General features: G+C 41.2%; 1 protein-coding gene across 1 annotated transcript in view; it reads right to left on the bottom strand.

Moving 5' to 3' along the window:
* LOC137262277 (cysteine--tRNA ligase, cytoplasmic-like) overlaps positions 1-25,544 on the bottom strand; it is a 263,287-nt gene that overhangs the window by 39,545 nt on the left and 198,198 nt on the right. Inside the window, exon 3 of the mRNA XM_067800090.1 lies at positions 8,024-8,112. Within this exon, the coding sequence (XP_067656191.1) occupies positions 8,024-8,112 (89 nt within the window). The remainder of the gene's footprint in view (positions 1-8,023; positions 8,113-25,544) is intronic.

The following is a 25,544-nucleotide window of genomic DNA, read 5'->3' on the forward strand; positions in this document are numbered from 1 at the left end:
TTCAGTTTTTTAAATAAATATGAAAGTAGCACTGATATGAGTGCACATGCTACATTTTCTCTGAACATACCCTTGACCATGTTTTGTTAATCTTTCACTAAATTCAGCTTGCTCTTGTGTGAGCATTAAATAAAGATTTAATAGAAACATTTATTAATCGCTATTTTCTTTACCTATTTACATATTTCTTACACTTTTAGCACAGTTTATTATTAGTTTGATACGTGTCTGCTTGTATTAGTCAAAACTAAGGGTCACAGTGCCAAGATTTCACAGTGAGTGAGTTTAGTTTTACACCGCTTTTAACAATATTCCAGCAATATCACAGGAGGGTGGGGGGGGCACGGAAATGTAACACAATGTACCCATGTGTAAGGTTTTACAAAACTACCATGCTCCAATACCATATTAAAGTTTAACAAGGATATCATCACATACACTTATAAAACAAGTTCTTATCCATAAAGTTTATTAACTACAAAACAGTACATGTTGTTCCTTTATTCTAATTATCCATGACAGAGAACAAAGATTCCCCTGCACAACACTAAACCATTAAAACAGTTCCCTAATCAGCAGAAGTCTGTTTTATAACCAGCCACCCCCTCCTTATTTACGGACAATAGCCCCAGTCGAATTACAATTAACAAAATATCAAGTGAGGTGTCCCCGCACACAAAACAAAATGTTTCATACCGTGATTTATCATCATGATTTCCTTTAAAAAAACTTGGCCAAATAGTCATAAAAGAGATCGGACGCAAGCAACATATTTCTCTAATTTGTTGCATCGTCTGAAATGGATGCATTGGAGATGATAAAAGCGTCAAATGAATAGCTCACACAGGACTTGAATGAAAGGAAAGGGAGGTGACTCACACAGACTCATGAGTGATTATTCGTGGACGTGAGGGCAGTAATTACACGTGCATCTCGTGCCCGACACTGGCATTTATTACGGCCAGTTTAGTCTCAAATAAAACAGGGCCCACTGATTAATACTTGGGGTTGGAGATTTTAGGTCCAGCACCAGCAGTGTAGAAACAAATGGATAAAACAGTTGTTAAAATTCACGACACGATTCTCAATCTCGTGATTAGCTAATGATGTTGGTACCTTCACTGAAGTTGTAATAAAATGATATGTGATATGTTAATTACGTCTATTTTATTGAAGGATATTCTTGCACTTTTAAGAAATCCAAATAAACTGCACATTGTGTGAAATACATAATGTACATATCCCCTACACATAGTAATTTTGAGTTGATTCTTTTCAAGTATGCATGAAAAATGTAGCATAAAACAAAGGGTGCCTGTACTTACAGTTTGTTTTTCAGTATCTGTTTTGCTCTACTGCTCTATATTTGAGGATCGAAACCTGCATCACATCTTAATGAACTCTATTACATTGACCAATGCACAAACTGTCACTCGAAACAGCACTTTACGCAAAATTATGTGAAAAACTGGTTGCAGTTACCTCTATATTGTAACAGATTTGACAGAGGGAGTTAATATGGGGACACACTAAGCAAATCTAAATGCTCAGTGTATAATACAGTGTTTAAACACCCAACAGAATTATATGGGATATTGCAGTTATTTCCTTTATGAAAAAACATAAGTACACAAAATGTGTTTTTGATGATAATTATGATAATTTGATAACCTGCTTACTTTTATTTGAAGGCAAATGACAACAAATGGACTCGTAACTAAAGCAATTAGAATAAAAAAAATTGTATAATAGTTGAATTAGGACATGGAACGATATTATCACATTCAAATAAGGTCCAATATTCTTATACTAAAAGTAAAAAAAGACTAGAGTTTAATCAACTGAAGCCATACTGAGACTAACTGTTATAATAATTAATGTCAACTGAGCACTAGCTTTATATTCAAGTCAAAGAGGGAAAAGTTTTCTCTTTTATTTAAGTTATATTTTATTTAAGTGTTTTACTACTTAAAGTCAAAGTTGGACATTCTTAAAAAAAAAAAGAAAAAAAAGGGCAAATTATGACTATTATTCTCTGAATTAAAGTGATTTACAACACAATGCTGTACATTTACAAGCCAGGGACTAGACTTTTCGAGTGAGTGAGTGAGTGAGTGAGTGAGTGAGTGAGTTTAGTCTTACGTCGCACTTAGCAATATTCCAGCTATATGGCGACGGTCTGTAAATAATCGAGTCTGGACCAGACAATCCAGTGATCAACAACATGAGCATCAATCTGCACAATGGGGAACCGATGACATGTGTCAACCAAGTCAGCTAGTCTGACCACCCGATCCCGTTAGTCGCCTCTTACGACAAGCATAGTCACCTTTTATGGCAAGCATGGGTTGCTGAAGACCTATTCTACCCCGGGACCTTCACGGGTACTAGACTTTTGGAAGCTCTTTTAGATATAAGTCATAATTTAATGTTGATGCATGGCACTCACGACCTTTTTAGCACTAAGAGAGGTTCGAAAACACAGACCCAGTCCTTTAAATTTACAAGACAATACCTAACATTTACAAGACACTGCCTTACAATTAGAAAACCTTTCATTTTCAAGGAAATGCCTTATATTTACAAGACAATATCTTACTTTGCATTAGAATACCTAACACTTTTGAGACAGTACTTCACTTTTTCAAGACAATACCTCACATTCACAAGACAATTCCATACATTTAAGAGACAATGCAACACTTAACACTTACAAGACAATACCATACATTTGCAAGACAGTGCCTTACATTTACAAGACAATATCTTAAATTTACAATATGACATACTGTTTCACATATACTTCCAAACTTGATATCATCATCACAATTAAGACTGGTTCCAGTGAGTTTGGGTGTATATCCTGAATGGAAGTGATGACACAATTTTCTAAATATTGTTGGACACAGTCATGTGTCTTTGATTTTACACAGGGGCCTACTTCCTTTGACTAAATCAAGGATTAAGTGGGTTTGGCTCTGGCAAACTGATTTAGTTCCTGAGGATGTTTTAATTGAATGGCATCCTAATGATTATCAATGCTATTGATGACCATGTGTCAGGGTTAATCAGGGCTGGATTCAATTGGTGCAGAGTCAACCAACATTGAATCATTCTCATTCAATTAGTAGGATTAATGAAGCATCTGTTTTGTTCCCAGTGATGCGCTAGATGGTGGAGAACCTGGGTCCTGGTGGTGTGTAGGTGGTGTACCTGGGGTCATGGTAGTGTGTAGGTGGTGTACCTGGGGTCATGGTAGTGTGTAGGTGGTGTACCTTGGGTCATGGTGGTGTGTAGGTTGTGTACCTTGGGTCATGGTGGTGTGTATGTGGTGTACCTGGGGTCATGGTGGTGTGTAGGTGGTGAACCTGGGGTCATTGTGGTGTGTAGGTGGTGTACCTTGGATCATGGTGGTGTGTAGGTTGTGTACCTGGGGTCATGGTGGTGTGTAGGTGGTGTACCTGGGGTCATGGTGGTGTGTAGGTTGTGTACCTGGGATCATGGTGGTGTGTAGGTTGTGTACCTGGGGTCATGGTGATGTGTAGGTGGTTTACCTTGGATCATGGTGGTGTGTAGGTTGTGTACCTGGGGTCATGGTGCAGGTGGTGTACCTGGGGTCATGGTGGTGTGTAGGATGTGTACCTGGGGTCATGGTGGTGTGTAGGATGTGTACCTGGGGTCATGGTGGTGTGTAGGATGTGTACCTGGGGTCATGGTGGTGTGTAGGTTGTGTACCTGGGGTCATGGTGGTGTGTAGGTTGTGTACCTGGGGTCATGGTGGTGTGTAGGTGGTGTACCTGGGGTCATGGTGGTGTGTAGGTGGTGTACCTGGGGTCATGGTGGTGTGTAGGTTGTGTACCTGGGGTCATGGTGGTGTGTAGGTGGTGTACCTTGGGTCATGGTGGTGTGTAGGTGGTTTACCTTGGATCATGGTGGTGTGTAGGTTGTGTACCTTGGGTCATGGTGCAGGTGGTGTACCTGGGGTCATGGTGGTGTGTAGGTGGTGTACCTTGGGTCATGGTGGTGTGTAGGTGGTGTACCTGGGGTCATGGTGGTGTGTAGGTGGTGCACCTGGGGTCATGGTGCAGGTGTTGTACCTGGGGTCATGGTGGTGTGTAGGTTGTGTACATGGGGTCATGGTGGTGTGTAGGTTGTGTACCTGGGGTCATGGTGGTGTGTAGGTGGTGTACCTGGGGTCATGGTGGTGTACCTTGGGTCATGGTGGTGTGTAGGTGGTGTACCTGGGGTCATGGTGGTGTGTAGGTTGTGTACCTGGGGTCATGGTGGTGTGTAGGTGGTGTACCTTGGGTCATGGTGGTGTGTAGGTTGTGTACCTGGGGTCATGGTGGTGTACCTGGGGTCATGGTGGTGTGTAGGTGGTGTACCTTGGGTCATGGTGGTGTGTAGGTTGTGTACCTGGGGTCATGGTGGTGTGTAGGTGGTGTAGCTGGGGTCATGGTGGTGTGTAGGTTGTGTACCTGGGGTCATGGTGGTGTGCAGGTGGTGTACCTGGGGTCATGGTGGTGTGTAGGTTGTGTAGCTGGGGTCGTGGTGGTGTGTAGGTTGTGTACCTGGGGTCGTGGTGGTGTGTAGGTGGTGTACCTTGGGTCATGGTGGTGTGTAGGTGGTGTACCTGGGGTCATGGTGGTGTGTAGGTTGTGTAGCTGGGGTCATGGTGGTGTGTAGGTTGTGTAGCTGGGGTCATGGTGGTGTGTAGGATGTGTAGCTGGGGTCATGGTGGTGTGTAGGATGTGTAGCTGGGGTCATGGTGGTGTGTAGGTTGTGTACCTTGGGTCATGGTGGTGTGTAGGTGGTGTACCTTGGGTCATGGTGGTGTGTAGGTGGTGTACCTTGGGTCATGGTGGTGTGTAGGTGGTGTAGCTGGGGTCATGGTGGTGTGTAGGTGGTGTACCTGGGGTCATGGTGGTGTGTAGGTGGTGTACCTGGGGTCATGGTGGTGTGTAGGTGGTGTACCTGGGGTCATGGTGGTGTGTAGGTGGTGTACCTGGGGTCATGGTGGTGTGTAGGTGGTGTACCTGGGGTCATGGTGGTGTGTAGGTTGTGTAGCTGGGGTCATGGTGGTGTGTAGGTTGTGTACCTGGGGTCATGGTGGTGTGTAGGTGGTGTACCTTGGGTCATGGTGGTGTGTAGGTGGTGTAGCTGGGGTCATGGTGGTGTGTAGGTTGTGTACCTGGGGTTGTGGTGGTGTGTAGGTGGTGTACCTTGGGTCATGGTGGTGTGTAGGTGGTGTACCTGGGGTCATGGTGGTGTGTAGGTGGTGTACCTGGGGTCATGGTAGTGTGTAGGTGGTGTACCTGGGGTCATGGTGGTGTGTAGGTTGTGTACCTGGGGTCATGGTGATGTGCAGGTGGTGTACCTTGGATCATGGTGGTGTGCAGGTGGTGTACCTGGGGTCATGGTGGTGTGTAGGTTGTGTACCTGGGGTCATGGTGGTGTGTAGGTGGTGTACCGTGGGTCATGGTGATGTGCAGGTGGTGTACCTGGGGTCATGGTGGTGTGTAAGTGGTGTACCTGGGGTCATGGTGGTGTGTAGGTGGTGTACCTGGGGTCATGGTGGTGTGTAGGTTGTGTACCTGGGGTCATGGTGATGTGCAGGTGGTGTACCTTGGATCATGGTGGTGTGTAGGTGGTGTACCTGGGGTCATGGTGGTGTGTAGGTTGTGTAGCTGGGGTCATGGTGGTGTGTAGGTGGTGTAGCTGGGGTCATGGTGGTGTGTAGGTTGTGTACCTGGGGTCATGGTGGTGTGTAGGTGGTGTACCTTGGGTCATGGTGGTGTGTAGGTGGTGTACCTTGGGTCATGGTGGTGTGTAGGTTGTGTACCTGGGGTTGTGGTGGTGTGTAGGTTGTGTACCTGGGGTCATGGTGGTGTGTAGGTGGTGTACCTTGGGTCATGGTGGTGTGTAGGTGGTGTACCTGGGGTCATGGTGGTGTGTAGGTGGTGTACCTGGGGTCATGGTGGTGTGTAGGTTGTGTACCTGGGGTCATGGTGGTGTGTAGGTTGTGTACCTGGGGTCATGGTGATGTGCAGGTGGTGTACCTTGGATCATGGTGGTGTGCAGGTGGTGTACCTGGGGTCATGGTGGTGTGTAGGTTGTGTACCTGGGGTCATGGTGGTGTGTAGGTGGTGTACCTTGGGTCATGGTGATGTGCAGGTGGTGTACCTGGGGTCATGGTGGTGTGTAAGTGGTGTACCTGGGGTCATGGTGGTGTGTAGGTGGTGTACCTGGGGTCATGGTGATGTGTAGGTGGTTTACCTTGGATCATGGTGGTGTGTAGGTTGTGTACCTGGGGTCATGGTGCAGGTGGTGTACCTGGGGTCATGGTGGTGTGTAGGTGGTGTACCTGGGATCATGGTGGTGTGTAGGATGTGTACCTGGGGTCATGGTGGTGTGTAGGTGGTGAACCTGGGGTCATGGTGGTGTGTAAGTTGTGTACCTGTGGTCATGGTGGTGTGTAGGTGGTGTACCTGGGGTCATGGTGGTGTGTAGGTTGTGTAGCTGGGGTCATGGTGGTGTGTAGGTTGTGTACCTGGGGTCATGGTGGTGTGTAGGTGGTGTACCTTGGGTCATGGTGGTGTGTAGGTGGTGTAGCTGGGGTCATGGTGGTGTGTAGGTTGTGTACCTGGGGTTGTGGTGGTGTGTAGGTTGTGTACCTGGGGTCATGGTGGTGTGTAGGTGGTGTACCTTGGGTCATGGTGGTGTGTAGGTGGTGTACCTGGGGTCATGGTGGTGTGTAGGTGGTGTACCTGGGGTCATGGTAGTGTGTAGGTTGTGTACCTGGGGTCATGGTGGTGTGTAGGTTGTGTACCTGGGGTCATGGTGGTGTGCAGGTGGTGTACCTGGGGTCATGGTGGTGTGTAGGTTGTGTACCTGGGGTCATGGTGGTGTGTAGGTTGTGTACCTGGGGTCATGGTGGTGTGTAGGTGGTGTACCTTGGGTCATGGTGATGTGCAGGTGGTGTACCTGGGGTCATGGTGGTGTGTAAGTGGTGTACCTGGGGTCATGGTGGTGTGTAGGTGGTGTACCTGGGGTCATGGTGATGTGTAGGTGGTTTACCTGGGATCATGATGGTGTGTAGGTTGTGTACCTGGGGTCATGGTGCAGGTGGTGTACCTGGGGTCATGGTGGTGTGTAGGTGGTGTAGCTGGGATCATGGTGGTGTGTAGGTTGTGTACCTTGGGTCATGGTGGTGTGTAGGTGGTGAACCTGGGGTCATTGTGGTGTGTAGGTGGTTTACCTTGGATCATGGTGGTGTGTAGGTTGTGTACCTGGGGTCATTGTGGTGTGCAGGTGGTGTATCATGGATCATGGTGGTGTGTAGGTTGTGTACCTTGGGTCATGGTGCAGGTGGTGTACCTGGGGTCATGGTGGTGTGTAGGTGGTGTACCTTGGGTCATGGTGGTGTGTAGGTGGTGTACCTGGGGTCATGGTGGTGTGTAGGTTGTGTAACTGGGGTCATGGTGGTGTGTAGGTGGTGTACCTGGGGTCATGGTGGTGTGTAGGATGTGTACCTGGGGTCATGGTGGTGTGTAGGTTGTGTACCTGGGGTCATGGTGGTGTGTAGGTGGTGTACCTGGGGTCATGGTGGTGTGTAGGATGTGTACCTGGGGTCATGGTGGTGTGTAGGTGGTGTAGCTGGGGTCATGGTGGTGTGTAGGTGGTGTAGCTGGGGTCATGGTGGTGTGTAAGTTGTGTACCTGTGGTCATGGTGGTGTGTAGGTGGTGTACCTGGGGTCATGGTGGTGTGTAGGTGGTGTACCTGGGGTCATGTTGGTGTGTAGGTTGTGTACCTGGGGTCATGGTGGTGTGTAGGTGGTGTACCTGGGGTCATGGTGGTGTGTAGGTGGTGTACCTTGGGTCATGGGTGACAACTTGTGAGGGTGATGCGATGGCCACTAGGTCTTGGTGATGGGTGGTAACTTGTGAAGGTGATGAGGTGGTCAGTAAATCTTGGTGATGGGGAGGGAAGTCAGGTAAGTATGTACATCAGCCATCATCTCACCTTGCATGACCCATGTGTGAGGCATCGTACACAGTTGGTCCACAGCTGTACCATGTAACACGGCGACCTTGCTGGGGGACAAAAGTTTCCTGCAAAAAATACAAAACATAATTGCAAATTTTTACTCTGTGTTTAGCTAGGGCAAGGTAAAACATTCAGGTCAGATTCAGTGACCAATAAAATTGTCCATAATAAGAAGGTCACAAACCATATGACCAACCTTAATTGGTGTTTGAATCACGTGAGTTAGTTTGGTTTTACTACTGTAAGGAACAGTGCCAACAGTGAGTAAGTATGATCCAAGGAGAATTACACCGTGGCACTAAGACACTACCTGCTAGAAAACAGCAAGATGCAAGATTTGAATTGTTTGATTCACACATGTTGGCTGAAGTGTACAATCCGATACCCATACTTCAAAACAGTTCAATATGAAGATTGAGGTCTTTGGTAACATAAATACTTTGTCCACTGGTCCCTCGAGGCCCATGGGTTGATGCACCCTTTGGGCTAAGGGAATATAAACAAACATCAAGAGTACATGAACCCATGCCCCCTTTGTGACTAGTGAACAACTTAAAGCATCAGCATGGTGTTGGGTAAATGCTTAACATGTTTTGGTGGAGAAGTACAACTCATCACCATTCAGATATCACCTATATTTCAACTGGAACACCCTTGGCAGTAAAAGATGGTGAAAACAAAACTTTGTGTAAGGTGATGTTAATGTCATACCACCATGATGATGACGATGATGATGATGATGATGATGATGATGATGATGATGATGATGACGACGACGACAACATATTCCATACTATTCTATATTATTACAGTCAAATTCCAATGAGTCGAATCACTGGGGACCAAGAATTAAATTCAACTTGGATCGATTTATATTGAAAAAAGATGATCTTATTAGTAACGGTCAAAGGCTGCATTCCTGTACGGGATCATAAAATCACTAATCTGCCTATTGAAGTCACATGTCAATGAGGGAAAGGTGTGAGCTACATTGGTTTTTTATTTGGATCAGTCACCTACAGCAATTAACTTCATATTGACGGACTTGACGGCTTATATGTACAAGATTGCTGTTGTTTGAATCTCTTGGGACCTTCCTTCTCGAGTTATCGTGTGTATTTATGAGACGAATTCATGTAACCGGAAATCAAATGATGACAACCATAACAGGGAACAGTCGGGACGGACAGGTACTTCGAGTTATGCATAGCATTTCAGACGCCGTCATTCCACTCATCTGGATTTGACTGCACTTTAAAATGTCACTGAAAAACATTCTACTCTATGTTATTCTGATTTCCACTTCAAAAGCTACCACAGGAGTCAACAAAACTATAGTGGCTTAGTAAATGTAGCTATGCATTCATCTGTGATCTAGTAGATGGAGTGTTTGCCCAGGGAGGCTGGTGGTTCAGTCCCTAGTCTATCATACCAAAAGAATCAAAACATGGTACAAGTTACCCCATCTGGTGCTCAGCATTACTGGACAAATGAAGACTGGTTGGAATGTTCACATTGAGGAAGGAATCCTGCAGCATGCTTTCAGTGCTATAAAACAGACTTTTGTCTGGACTCACACATACAGCCCTACACACATCCATATGGCCATAAAGGTACAGTAATCTTAAAAGCAATAAAAATGCAATAATCTTAAAAGCGATGTTCAGCCCAATTTCACCTCCCTCACCACAAGTTCTAGAGTAAAATCTACTGAAACTCATCCTCATAAAACAGGGTTCATGGGCAGGAAAGAGTTTGCACAGATTGTGTCTACATGATGGCCCAGCTACCAATGTGACTGTTACACAGTGAGGCATGTCCATGGTCAAATAAAACCATTTCATGTCGCTTCAACAAAACATTTTGGGGAGTTGGTGAGCAGGTAGGATCTCATTCCATCCTCATACGAACTCCCAACAGCGATTTGATGATATCACATTGTCAGCAATACTAGAAGAACTATTTGTCACTCTGAAGGAACCAGCCAGGCAATAATTATCCTTCCATTTGTCTCATTTTCTTCCTGTCTGTGATTCATTGTAGTCCTTGATGCTGGTGAAGAGTCCAAAAATAATCCTTCAGCGTAAACGAGTAACAAAACACTAAAGCTTTCCATAATGTAGTTAATTTGTTCGGCAATCAATTAATGACCTTATTTGGGTTCTGTCACAAGCCTGTCACAGACTACATTTAACAGTTGACAAAATACAAGATTACCCTCTCGGTTTCAACAGAGTCTGGGAGGTGGCTGTCTTAAAACATCCTGAAGCTGGACCTGACTCTAGCCTCTTAACCAAACATCAGGATACAAGATCTTCAGCACCAAGCACACTCAACATGTCCATCAAATATACCGAGAAAGAAAGGTTAGGGAGCATGAATATTATTCGATTCCTTTTTATAAAATCGTGCTGGAGTTGCTTTTAGCCTATTAATCATACATCAGGATACAGAATCTTCACTACTAAGCATCCTTAAAATGTCCATCAAATATACTGACCAAAAAATGTAAAGGTGCATGAATACTATTTATATGAAATCATGCTGGAGTTGTTTATAACCCCCTAACCAAACCTCAGATACATCAAGTATTCTGAACTAAAGTTACATGAATATTTTTCACAAAATGTTTATGAAATCACACTCTGTCTTTACTACAAAAATTATTCTCACCGAGCATTCATGATCGAAGTATCCCACAAAGTATTCATAATGAAAACACACCCATAAAGTATCCATGATCAAAATATTTAAAAAATTCGGGGTCACAAATATCATTTGGACCATTTTCATGAAAATCTGAAAAAATATTCACTTCTAAACATACAAGAAAAATGTGTTCATGAACAATTCTGTTAAGCATATGATATGTTAAGCATATGCACACTGAACAAAACTGGATTATTAATATCATATTTTGGCAACATTTTCACATCTGCCTTCATTATGAAAAATTATCTATGACCCAGAGCTTGAAACATATGCCGGCCCGGAGTATGAGATTGTGAGGAGTTGTCTAATCTTGGTTGTGTACTCAAACAAGTTAATAATGTACTTGTTAAATAGGAAAACCTGTTAATTGTGATACGCAGACACAAGAGAAAGCGCAATGTCTGGTTTATTAGCACCTATATGTCTTCTGGCCTGTCTGCAAATGGCAATATGCAATGCACAACTTCAATCACTGACTATACTGACTACAATTTGAAATTAACACCTATAAGCCATAAACAAAGAACCTGCTAAGGTTATCGGCAAATGAACCAGTGGCAGGTGAAAAGGCTTCATTACACCTGAGTGCACACCCCCCAAGCTCTAACTGGGTCCGGTATCATGGTTGCTTCGTTTCAAGGGAGGTAAACCCACTTTTGATTTGCGATTAGATGCTTATAATTTTGTTTATTTGTTTTTTTCTTAATCATCAGTGCATGTTATATATCATGAATAAGTGATAACTGCGTTTCAATTATGTTTCATGTACTGGTTGCATGTGACCTTTAACGAAGATATCAAACATTTGCTTAACATGCACAAGGCCTTTGTTCAATCCCCACTTTTAAATCAAACAAGTTGGTTAGCCAAGTGGTCAAATGATTACTCAACATGCACAAGGACTGAGTTCAAACCTGACTTGTCAAGCAACCATAGACTGGTTAGCCCAGCAGTCAATCATTTGCTCTGCATGTCCAAGACCTGTGTTCAAACCCTACTTTTCTGGTTAACATGGATTGGTTAGCCCAGCAGTCAATCATTTGCTCTGCATGTACAAGACCTGTGTTCAAACCCTACTTTTCTGGTTAACACTGACTGGTTTGGCCAGCAGTCAATCATTTGCTCTGCATGTACAAGACCTGTGTTCAAACCCTACTTTTCTGGTTAACATGGATTGGTTTAAGCCCAGCAGTCAATCATTTGATCTGCATGTACAAGACCTGTGTTCAAACCCTACTTTTCTGGTTAACATGGATTGGTTTAAGCCCAGCAGTCAATCATTTGCTCTGCATGTACAAGACCTGTGTTCAAACCCTACTTTTCTGGTTAACATGGATTGGTTAACCCAGCAGTAAAAACATTTGCTCTGCATGTACAAGACCTGTATTCAAACCCTACTTTTCTGGTTAACATGGATTGGTTAACCCAGCAGTAAAAACATTTGCTCTGCATGTACAAGACCTGTGTTCAAACCCTACCTTTCTGGTTAACATGGATTGGTTAACCCGGCAGTAAAAACATTTGCTCTGCATGTACAAGACCTGTGTTAAAACCCTACTTTTCTGGTTAACATGGATTGGTTTAAGCCCAGCAGTAAAAACATTTGCTCTGCATGTACAAGACCTGTGTTCAAACCCTACTTTTCTGGTTAACATGGATTGGTTAACCCAGCAGTAAAAACATTTGCTCTGCATGTACAAGACCTATGTTCAAACCCTACTTTTCTGGTTAACATGGATTGGTTAACCCAGCAGTAAAAACATTTGCTCTGCTTGTACAAGACCTGTGTTCAAACCCTACTTTTCTGGTTAACATGGATTGGTTAGCCCAGCAGTCAATCATTTGCTCTGCATGTACAAGACCTGTGTTCAAACCCTACTTTTCTGGTTAACATGGATTGGTTAACCCAGTAGTAAAAACATTTGCTCTGCTTGTACAAGACCTGTGTTCAAACCCTACTTTTCTGGTTAACATGGATTGGTTAACCCGGCAGTAAAAACATTTGCTCTGCTTGTACAAGACCTGTGTTCAAACGCTACTTTTCTGGTTAACATAGATTGGTTAACCCGGCAATAAATCATTTGCTCTGCATATACAAAACCTGTGTTCAAACCCTACTTTTCTGGTTAACATGGATTGGTTAACCCGGCAGTAAAAACATTTGCTCTGCTTGTACAAGACCTGTGTTCAAACGCTACTTTTCTGGTTAACATAGATTGGTTAACCCGGCAATAAATCATTTGCTCTGCATATACAAAACCTGTGTTCAAACCCTACTTTTCTGGTTAACATTGACTGGTTAGCCCAGAAGTCAATCATTTGCTCTGCATGTACAAGACCTGTGTTCAAACCCTACTTTTCTGGTTAACATAGATTGGTTAACCCGGCAATAAATCATTTGCTCTGCATGTACAAAACCTGTGTTCAAACCCTACTTTTCTGGTTAACATAGATTGATTAGCCCAGCAGTCAATCACTTGCTCTGCATGTACAAGACCTGTGTTCAAACCCTACTTTTCTGGTTAACATAGATTGGTTAACCCGACAATAAATCATTTGCTCTGCATGTACAAAACCTGTGTTCAAACCCTACTTTTCTGGTTAACATAGATTGGTTAGCCCAGCAGTCAATCATTTGCTCTGCATGCACAAGACCTGAGTTCAAACCCTACTTTTCTGGTTAACATAGATTGGTTAGCCCAGCAGTCAATCATTTGCCCTGCATGTACAAGACCTGTGTTCAAACCCTACTGTTTTGGTTAGCATAGATTGGTTAGCCCAGCAGTCAATCATTTGCTCTGCTTGTACAAGACCTGTGTTCAAACCCTACTGTTTTGGTTAGCATAGATTGGTTAGCCCAGCAGTCAATCATTTGCCCTGCATGTACAAGACCTGTGTTCAAACCCTACTGTTTTGGTTAGCATAGATTGGTTAGCCCAGCAGTCAATCATTTGCTCTGCATGTACAAGACCTGTGTTCAAACCCTACTTTTCTGGTTAACATGGATTGGTTAACCCGGCAGTAAAAACATTTGCTCTGCATGTACAAGACCTGTGTTCAAACCCTACTTTTCTGGTTAACATGGATTGGTTAACCCGGCAGTAAAAACATTTGCTCTGCATGTACAAGACCTGTGTTCAAACCCTACTTTTCTGGTTAACATGGATTGGTTAACCCGGCAGTAAAAACATTTGCTCTGCATGTACAAGACCTGTGTTCAAACCCTACTTTTCTGGTTAACATGGATTGGTTAACCCGGCAGTAAAAACATTTGCTCTGCATGTACAAGACCTATGTTCAAACCCTACTTTTCTGGTTAACATGGATTGGTTAACCCAGCAGTAAAAACATTTGCTCTGCATGTACAAGACCTGTGTTCAAACCCTACTGTTTTGGTTAGCATAGATTGGTTAGCCCAGCAGTCAATCATTTGATCTGCTTGTACAAGACCTGTGTTCAAACCCTACTGTTTTGGTTAGCATAGATTGGTTAGCCCAGCAGTCAATCATTTGCCCTGCATGTACAAGACCTGAGTTCAAACCCTACTGTTTTGGTTAGCATAGATTGGTTAACCCGGCAGTAAAAACATTTGCTCTGCATGTACAAGACCTGTGTTCAAACCCTACTTTTCTGGTTAACATGGATTGGTTAGAGGTGGAATATTGTTAAGAGCAGCATAACATTCTCAACTAATGATAAAAATACATGATCAAATCAACACAATGTGTCTGAGGTCAAACAACTGTCATACAAATCAAAGTATTTTAGTTATCAAATGATGTTTCTGGAACCTTGGGTCATGTGACATGGATAACCAATCAGCATCCTTAGCCAATGGCGCCACTTCTGTTTGTCTTGGCAATGGCATTGGCTGTGTTTTGTTGTCTGAAGTTTCTTCATGCAGAACGTTAAATATGTCGATTCTAACGCCACATCTTGCCAGTAATAGATTAGTTTTGCCAGAGGTGAAGTTATGTTAAATGAATCACAAGAAGCTCAACTCAAATTTCCAAACACATTTCTTTTGACAGAATAAGAAATTCTTCTGATATATCATACGTGTTGAGTACAGCGGAAGACAACACGGCAACAGCTATCATATCTCTGTCATGATACATTAATGGAATACAGTGACACTGATACCATAGTTACTTAGAAGCATTATACCACATCGGAATCATGATGCATAATGGCACAAAAATCCATTGTTACTACTTTCATACTATTGCACCATCCTTTATGACCATGATGATCTGGATATTCAATAGGGTTGTCACGATACAGGTGCCTCACCATACGATACGTATCTCGATACTGACGTCACAATACAATACGCATGGCAATACAGCATTTTCAACATTCTGTGCATAACAAACAGACATCAGCTTATTGGGAAGTTGATGTTGAAACCAGAGTTCACTGAAAACCTCTTAACAAATAATCCAAGTCATTTCTTTGGACAACTACCCATCAGCCAAACAGCCATCACTCACTCTCAACATGTCATGTTTGCTGTTTTGTGTAAAAAATACAACAGAGAAAAATGTGTTAAGACTCAAAATAGTAATCCATATGTGTGTAAAAACCTGAATTTATATAATATCACATGAATCTGCATATCGTATTGTACAAGGCTTGCTAATGATGCACCAGTTTATTGGTGAATCGTGACATCCCAAATATTCAACGATTTCATCAATGAATGTTGAAACTTTATACAACAATGAAATAAACCATATATCCTAGAAGTGTGATAATGACCACTCTCTTGTACTGTTGCACCATCTTGAATGACCTTTATGATGTGGATGGTCAACAGTTTGATCAAAGATGTTAAAACTATACACAGCACTGAGATAAACCACATATCCTGGAGGTGTGATAATAACCACTCTCTTGCACTGTTGCATGTTTAGTTGCTTAAACACTGAACACTGTGATGAAACTGATGGCACATAACCATGCTGACCAAATCCAAGCTGTAAGACTGTAGTGAGAGCCGGTGACAGGAAGGTGTTTTTCCGTGAGACAAAGAAAGGTCATGGGCATTAAAATTCATGACCAGACTAACCAAATTACCTGTGTCTGCCGATCTGTCCGTCTCACTTCTGGGCATGAGTGTTGGCTTGTGGCGCCCCCTATAGGAATGTCAGGGAAGTGCTGTTTGATGTAATTGAGTGCAAAGAATCATCTGAGTTTACGAATTGTTTGGGTTAGTTAATGCAGAGCCATTCAGATGTTCCAGTAACAGCACTACAGTGAGTGTATTTCTAATTGCCTTGGGCTGCAAGATTCATAATAAGTTTCTTTTTGAAAAGGAAACATATTAATCTATCACTCCTGGCCACTTTCCGAAAAGTAAGGATGATTTGAGATGCCATTTTGAAGTCTTGAAAATGTTTTTTTTTTAAACAGAAATGACATCATGAACGATGGGGGAAGTCATAAAAAAATACATGTAATGACAATCCATGACATAATTACTACATTGATACATCATGCTTGAAACAAAGCGTGGCAACATGCTGTAAACTGACAATTACTGGTCATACTTTTATATTTATTGAACTTTTAGAACACCTGATGTCATTATGTTATACTGAGTCATCAACACAAGCCATTGATAAGGTCACAATCGGACAATTTTTTGTGTCTCTGAAAATAGCCTTTGATATATTTCTATAACACCTACAAAATCTAAATAAAAGTTCCTTCATCCGTACATGATGCTGCTCTTAGTATTTTTACAGTTATATGATGGTTGTTGAAAAACAATTAAGTCTGGACTAAAGAATTCAGTGACTGACATCATAAACACTGATCGAATTGATTATTTGTAGTTTTGTGTTGCACATACCAATTTTCCATCTGTATTACAGCAGTCAGGAAATACTTACATTTTGGCCAGACAATCCAGTGACTGCCATCATTAGCAACGATTCGCACCTGGGATATGATGACATGCATCAACCAAGTCAGTGAATGCGACTAGCCAATCCTGTTTCCCCTCTTTACTACAAGAATGGGTTGCGGAACACCAATTCTAACCTTGACCTTCACAGTCTCATTGTTTCAAATGGAATACAATGACATGCTTTGACCAAGCCAGCAAGTCTGACCACCTAATCTGTACGTCATTGGTGGAGTCCAAATTCTATTCCACACCTTGACAAGTTCCTATACCTATAAACACAGGTGATAACCTATAATATATCCGTAGTATAAACTAGTCAGCCAGTCAGACCAACTGGTCTTTAAGTCATATCTCATGACAAGAAAGGGTTGGTGGAGACAAATTTCATTCCACACCTTGACAAGTCCCTGTTTTTATAAACACAGGTGATAACCCACAGCGTATCAGTAAAATATATCTCAATTTCCCACAAACATTCAGCTTCTCGTGCTTGCCATAAAAGGCAACTATGCTTGTCGTAAGAGGTGACTAATGTGATTGGGTGGTCAGACTCGCCGACTTGGTTGACCCACGTCATCGGTTCCCAATTGCGCAGATCGAAGCTCATGTTGTTGATCACTGGATTGTCTGGTCCAGACTCGATTATTTACAGACCGCCGCCATATAACTGAAATATTGCTGAGTGCAGCATAAACCTAAATTCACTCACTCACTCCCACAAACAAGCTTCTTTATTTATACCATGGGTACTGATCGACTGTGACTTTATCCCAAAACAAGACAGTAAGAACCATTGGTGTATGATGAATCACGGCTGCCTCCCAACAAAATATCAGGTTCGCAGTGAAGGAAAAGTCTGTCACTCTGGTCCAATTACAGCTCTTTACTTGTGCTGCTACAACAATCAGAGAGCTGAAACCAGTCATTATCATCTTCCAACAGCTCAAACAGTTTCTTTTATAACCCAGAAGAAATTTTACACCAGATGCTCATTCCGGTTCTCCCTGGTCAAGGCTTCAAAGGTTCCCACATGTATTTTAATGTGTTGCTATGATGAAAGAGTTGGGTTTTATCAGGTTTTGATCAGCATTCCAGTATTTACCTGAGGCAGTAGGGTAGCCTAGTGGGTGAAGCATTCCTTTGGCACACTGAAGGCTCGAGTTTGATTCCCCACGTTCGTGTGAAGCCCATGCATGATATTACTGGAATATTGCTAAAAGCAGTTTTACAACTAAACTCACTCACTTACTAGTGACTCAGCTTGATGAGAGATTGAAATCTGAAGTGAAGGTGTTACACATTCACCATTATGCTGAAAACTAAAAGCATGGGTGTTGTGTTAACAAATATGGAACCATAATCAAGCTGTGGCATGCCAAAGGGATGTAACCCCATACAACAAAATAGTGGAACCTTGGACAACATGGCCACTAGTGCCCGTCTTTCTCTTGGCATGCATTGAAGTGAGTGAGTGAGTGAGTGAGTGAGTGAGTGAGTGAGTGAGTGAGTGTGTTTAGTTCTATGCTGCTTTTAGCAACATTCCAGGAATATTACTGCGGTGGACAACAGAAATGAGCTTCACACACTGTGCCCATGTGGTGAACTGAACCTGTTTCTTAGGCATGACAAGCAAACGCCTGAACCACTAGGCTACTTCACTGCCCCCGCCCCACAGACATGATGTAGACAAATCTAGAGGACTTCCAATGAGAATCACAGATCACTGGCTTGTTCAAGGGAGACAACTAGACGACTCAGAGCCACCTGTACCCACATGTAATGTTCATGACCTCAATAGCTTCATTGCTGAAGAAGATGACACTGTCCTGAAGACACTGTTGAAGGATTTGAAGTGTACTGATGTAACAGCAATACAACTGAAATAGATAGAATCCCTGCACCCCTTCTCTGGATCCCCCTTAGTCTCTCACAGTCCCTGAACCATATTAGTTTCCATATTGCCCAGCACTCTGTGCAGTGCTAAAGCTGCAAGTGAAGCAAGTCTTGCCTCACACAATCAGCATGTTTTATGACTGCAATACTCTTGAAAATCGTTACGAAAGTCATCAGACATGCTATGTAAATGAGTAGTGGACTGGTCACTTTAAAAATTTCATTTTGGGAATTATTGATGATATCAAATACACAGGTCAAAAAACAGTATGTGCGTAAGGCTGATTTTTAGAGATGTTCCTGAAGCAATTTGCTATATTTCAATACCGCAATGTTTGTCTCAAGTTTCAATGGATGATGTACATGAATTCCTTAGAAAAGGAAAAAGGGAAGTGAAATGTGAAAATATCCAATTCAAATAGTTTTGCTTCTTGTTTTTGAAAACATTCCAGCGTGCTGACAAAGGGACCTCAGTCTGACATAATAAAATTGTAAAGTTTGTAGAAGATACACAAAATATAATCATCATCAATTTCAACTGAGTTGATTGTAAGATTCTGACCAATCCACACTGTGTTTGTGATCCACTTTTTCTCTGTGATGTTGCCAAGCTGCAAACACATGCAAAGGCAAGTCTTAGTACTCACAGCACAAGATAGAAGCAAAAACAACAACGCTTCATTGTTTTTACAAAGATCGCCATCTAGCAGTCAAATTTTCTATCTAGGGATAAGAAAAAAACACATCTTTCTTCATAATTAGTTTGATCAGAACAGTAGCACCTTTTCATCATTTCTAATGGCTGAAGATCAATTTTGTAAAACAGATTAAAAACATTGCCACTGAGACAAGTTGGGATTTTTTCCTTAACGTGAACTAGTCTAAAGTGACTAAACTAGACATGACAAGCTTGCTCATGTAATCCTATAATAACACCAGATTTTCTCAGGGAATTTCCCGAACTGACATCAGAAATAAAATACCAGCAGAAAACAAAGAAAAATAATCTTTTTCTAAAATTCTAAGACGCCTCAGTTGGATGTAGAGATTAAATTTTAAGGACGAGTCATCAAAATGGATTATCCAATCAGAGTCCTGGTTTCCTTTGCAGCCACATCGGTCATCCGTCTTACTTTTTGTGACCTGTCAGGGTCAAACTACACATGGGCAGGTTCATTAGGCCATTGTTATTTTACATTCTTTTAGAGTACCGATTGTCTGAAGACATCAGCGCTGGCAATGTTAAAGGGGTTGCATTCAGGTTTATTGCACTTGTGTAGAGATATGCACACACACATGTGTGTGTGTGTGTGTGTGTGTTGATACTTGGACTTACACTGGTCAGGAGTAATGAAGGTTTTATATTCTGATAAATTATTCACTCAGCCGCTGTATACTGTCCATTCCTTGTTTTGTCAACATAACGCTGAGTCCTAGGTATGGTAACAAGAAGTAACATCTGTTACATTGTAGACCATTCCTTGTTTTATCAACTTAATGCTGAGTCCTAGGTATTGTAACAAGTAACATCTTGTACACTGTAGACAGTTTTCAGTTTTATCAACTTAACGCCGACTCCTAGACAAGGTAACAACAAGTAACATCTTTTAATGTCTATTGATATGATAAGGCAAATATATTAAACTCCTGATGTTCACTTCTCTGGGCAAATGTTCTCCCTGTGACAACAATAACATGAGAAAACTACAACCATGCCAAATCTATCCCAAAATATCCATCCAACAATTCTCACTTTATGATATTAACATGTTCATGAAACAAAAGAAGCAATGATCAAAGTCGCTGGCAAAAAGATGAGCATATCCTGTCCCACTGATGGCACCTGTCAGAAACACAGGCACAGACTTGTCAACTGTTCACCAAAACAACAAGTGAAATGTATGGAACAAGTTGAGATGGGGAATTGCCAATAACCGGTCATTAATTGATAGAGATGACTCACAGCACCTGCTTCTGATGACATGGCAACAGTCTTCTGAAGTGAGTGAGTTTGGCTTAACATGGCCTTCAGCAACAGTGCAGATTTGTCAGTGCATCATTAATCCCCATGAGATATATAAATTCCTCATATCTCCTTGCTATTCTTAAAATACATTTCGTATTTTGATACAAGTTGTAAAAACAACTGATAAGTGCCATTTAAAAATTTTAATCAACTCTTGAAAGTTCACAATGCACAGTGGTAACTACAAGTGGCACTAAGATATGGAAGAGTGAGTGAGTGAGTGAGTGAGTGAGTGAGTGAGTGAGTGAGTGAGTGAGTGTATTTTTACACCACTATAAGCAACATTCCAGCAATATCATGGTGGGTGACACTAGAAATATACTTTACACATTGTACCCATGTGGGGAATCAAATGCACATCTTCAAGCTACATGTAAATACTTTAACCACTGGGCCACTCCAACGCCCATTAATGCAGAGAGACAAAGGTAAAATAACAGTCAAACAATGAAATTCCTGGCCTTAAAAGACCCAGTCTTTCTGATGAAATGGTGCTCCCAGTTTAGTGAGTCATGATGTCAGTTCTGACAGTACTCAGGGATTAGGGAGAAACTCCTTAAAAACATTGCTCCTGTTTCAGGCATGATGGTCTCTTCTCTGGACTTTGGAAAGCACATTAATTTGAAATCATGACGAGGACACAGGTACACTCCATCTGTAATTAGACAGAGTAATGGCCCTTGGTCTCACTTTCCATTGTTGAATGTAATTATTTGTGAAAAAGAAATCTCATGTTGCAAGCATATCCTCAAGTTTTAACTCGGGAGAACTCCCAAGAACAAAGACGGTGATTAATCCGACATGGGAGAGTCTGGTCTCAGAACAAGAAACATCATCATCTTTCGAAACCAGAGTTCAAAATGCATACTTATGGTTCTCCAAATCTGTGGCATTGAAATTCAACACAACGTTACCATTTGATTATTAAATGTTTCCCTTGTGCCAGGCTGACGAAGACATTTGAAACCTTCAAGGCTGAGTTCCTTGCTAATCAATACAGGCAGAAACTATGGTAGGTCAGAAAAAGCAGACAAATTACTACTGCAGCACTGTCTGGTAGTTTGCAGGTTTCTCAAAGCCTCACTTTTGGTGCTGGTTGGATAAGATTTCAAAGACTTTGAAATTAGCAAGTTGTCAAAGATTCCCATGAATCACACAATTTATTGATTGAATGGAGTTATATGAAACAGTCAGGCTCCCCACATTCTCTTCAGCTCAGTGGTTTTACATTGCCATGGATAGCTCGGAAAACGGTTCTAATAAATTCAAAGTGTATCACCCATCAAGACCTATAAACACTAGCAATAGAAGCTGGGCATTGAATCCAGATTCTGACTTGCAGCTCCAGCTTGATCATAAACAGCTTTTGCATTTCATGAGGATTTGAGACATATTATGGATGTTTTTTATAACATATTATCACTACAGTTGGATCTTGCCAAGTGGAAATGGGCTAACAAGAAAACTGGCTAAGTTTCAACGTCTTTGTCTATCATTTATCTTTGCATCTGGATTTGTGGGGTGGTTTAGCTGTTAAAGGGTTGGCACACACATGACCTATTCCCCTAGTGGATACAATGTGTGAAGACAATGGCTGATACTTCCTGTCGTTATATTGCCTGAATATTGCTAAAAGTGGCATACAATCATACTCTCACTGTTTAACATCTGTAAGAAATGGACAATTAGAATTAAGCAGTAGAACCATGTAGATGGAGTATTCAGGATGCCCCGTTTCATTTGACACGACTACACTGGTAGTGTTTCCTGGCTAAATCAGTTTTTGCTCTGCATGCTGTTTTGTGCTGCACTTTGCAATATTCCAGTTAATGGTCTGTAAAAAAACTCAAAGTTGGACCAAACAATCCAGTGATTGACTGGCATACAACACAGTTAGACATCGTTGATATACAATCAACCAATTCAGCAAGATGGCCACCTGCAACATTTAGACTTCTCAAACAACAAGCATACAATGCTGGTGATCTATATTCTTACTTCGATCATGAAAACAGATCTAGTCGTAGGTGTTGGCTCTGATCAGGTTATTGAAATATTCAAGAGACAATTCATCACTGACAATGACTGGTATTTTCCCTCTCACTCATCTTTACTTATGGTGAATACAACTCACGGATAGCATAGCCTGAACAAATGGTAGCCCAATATTAATGATAGGTAACAGTGATAGCAACATTGGCAACACTCTGTTGGTAAGTAACACCTATATGTGAAACAGGAAAAATATTGTATTGATTTTCGAAAACTTGTTACTGTCAAATAATTCTTTACAGAAATCAAGTCAAACTGTTGTGAAAGTATTGTTAAATATATATATGAAAGTATTGTTAAATATATATGAAAGTTTTGTTAAATATATATGAAAGTATTGTTAAATATATATATGAAAGTATTGTTAAATATATATGAAAGTATTGTTAAATATATATATGAAAGTATTGTTAAACATATGTGAAAATATTGTTAATACATATGAAAATATTGTTAAATATATATGAAAGTATTGCTAAATATATATGAAAGTATTGTTAAATATATATGGGGGAGCTTGATATACATTTACATGAAATGAGTTTGTAGTTATAATCCAAAGGCCAATTCAGCCTATCTCTCTCTTCACCCCACCCCTGGTGACCCCCCCAACCCTCCCCCGCCCATTGATTGAAAGTAAGGGTAAGAATAGAGCCAGAAGAAGTAGTTACACATCCAGCCTAAGAATACACACTGTAGTCTGGATACTGTTTGATGGATATATAGACAGAACCTTTTTGCCCTGTGACTTTATCAAGACAATAGCAAATGTCAAAATGATATAATATGTAAGGCAGCACAGACCCACACCTTCTCACTACATTTCCACATGGAAAGTTCAGGCAGACAATCAATTTCTCATTCTCACTGGGGATGATATACGAAGCTGTTTTTGTCCCTCCACCAACATAATCAGACATGACAGAATCATCCCAGGTCAGCAGGTTTACACTGAAGACATACTAATTCATTAAACTTGTGTGATTCATTTCATAGGCTTGTACGATAATGGACAGCTAATGTCACCTAACAGACCAAAACAGAAGATCACATTTTTTTATATGAATTACTCTGAAATGTAGCCCATAACAAACTCTAATTTACATGACAATAAAACATACAGTATACAGTGTTGATAATGAACTCATTCAGAACAAACTCATGGATATAACAAACTGTTTGGGTTTTTTTCAATCCCAAACAATTGCTGTCTATTTTTGTAAAACTAAAGTAGCAATGAACAGAATGCAGCAACCAGTTCAATGTCACTTAAGTCTATTATATATTTAAAATTAATCAAAGATCTTGGTATGAGTCCAAAATGGGTACAATGTGCATTTTTCTGGTGTCCCACCATGATATTGCTGGAATAGTGCTAAAACTGGTGTAAAACCCAGCTCGTTCACTCTCTCTCACTCACTCCAGGTGTGAGTGAGGGCATAGTGTGTTGTCTGTCATCTATCCATGGTATGATGCCATTTCTAATGAGTGCAATACAATCTGTATCCTCATGCATTACTTTTATTTAATAAATTCCTGGTCTCTCACTTTAAATCCAAATCCTGAACCACACTCTAAGCAAAATTCTGAGTAACACCAATACTTTAACATAGAGTTAAGATTGTTATATGGAACAAAACCAATATGTGTAGAGATCAATTTCAGCCAGCATAAAATGCAAGGCACATAACAGTTATATTAGTTCATTTAATATCCTGTGTCCCTGAACTTAATTTGAGCAGGATATGTTGCAATATCGTTAATGCCAATGTCAGTGGCATATAAAGCAGGGGTTAAAAAATCCCATCACCTAACGACTAGGACAAGTCAGTTTTCAATCTGGCCTATGAAATAATGGTATCTTACTTGTCTGTGGACTACTAGATAATTTCTGCTTACATATTCAAACTGAAGTTATATTTCATATCTGTTCAAAATGTAGCCATTAAATTTCACAGTGGTAATAAAGTAGAGTTATCTTTCTTTGCTATTTATCACTTCTCGACAAATAGCCCAGTAAACATTAACATCAAATACCATGTTGACTTATTCTCTCATCATAATGTCATCATGATTAAGTCATAAGAATCAGGGCATTTGGAAAATTAGTTAGGACAAGTTACTTTCTTAAAGTCACTTGCCCTTTGGCAAGTGGATTTATAAAAATAATTTTGACCCCCTGTATTTTTGCAACATGAGTGCAGCTTTCATGCATTTTTATTTCCACTAACTGGAATTATCTCCTTGTGAAATCCCTTTCTACACCTACAGAAATAATAGAATTTCAAGCCAAACACATTTTAATTATTTAAAAAAAAATATATACCCCTGAAAGCTAACAAATATTTAATAAAACACTTCATATTGTATCACATTAAAAAACGTAATTGTATGGGAGGCAAGTGAGATCTTGTATTCACATTTTATGCCAATGCCATCTCTTATTATTTGCTGAGAAGAGAGCGATACTCGACACCCTACCACTCACAAGAAAGCTCGGCTCTCTACAGGCTGGGGTTGTAGCTCCCGGCAGGTGTGCTTTATTGACTCCGATCAGCAGGTGAGAAGACCTCAGACAAGGGAGACCATTCTGTCTTTAGAGTGCCTGTACACAGCTGATTGTGGATATGATTATATCAATCTTCAGTAAACACAAGTCCATACTGTGAGTCATTGGCCACAGGCAGATGGCACAGACATGCTTTTGACCAATTTACTCCCATAATTTGTGTCAAAATCGTCACAACAATACGTCTTAACATTTGACCTGCATTTGGGATTCAGGCAGACTTGATAAATCCAAATTCACAAATAATGAATTCAGATTTAAACAGAAAATGTTTAACTAAATGCTTGACTTTTTACTCAGTAAACTTCTGTAATTGCGATGTCAAAATTGC

The sequence above is a fragment of the Haliotis asinina genome, chromosome 14 (genome assembly GCF_037392515.1).
Source record: "Haliotis asinina isolate JCU_RB_2024 chromosome 14, JCU_Hal_asi_v2, whole genome shotgun sequence".
Taxonomy (NCBI): Eukaryota; Metazoa; Mollusca; class Gastropoda; order Lepetellida; family Haliotidae; genus Haliotis; species Haliotis asinina.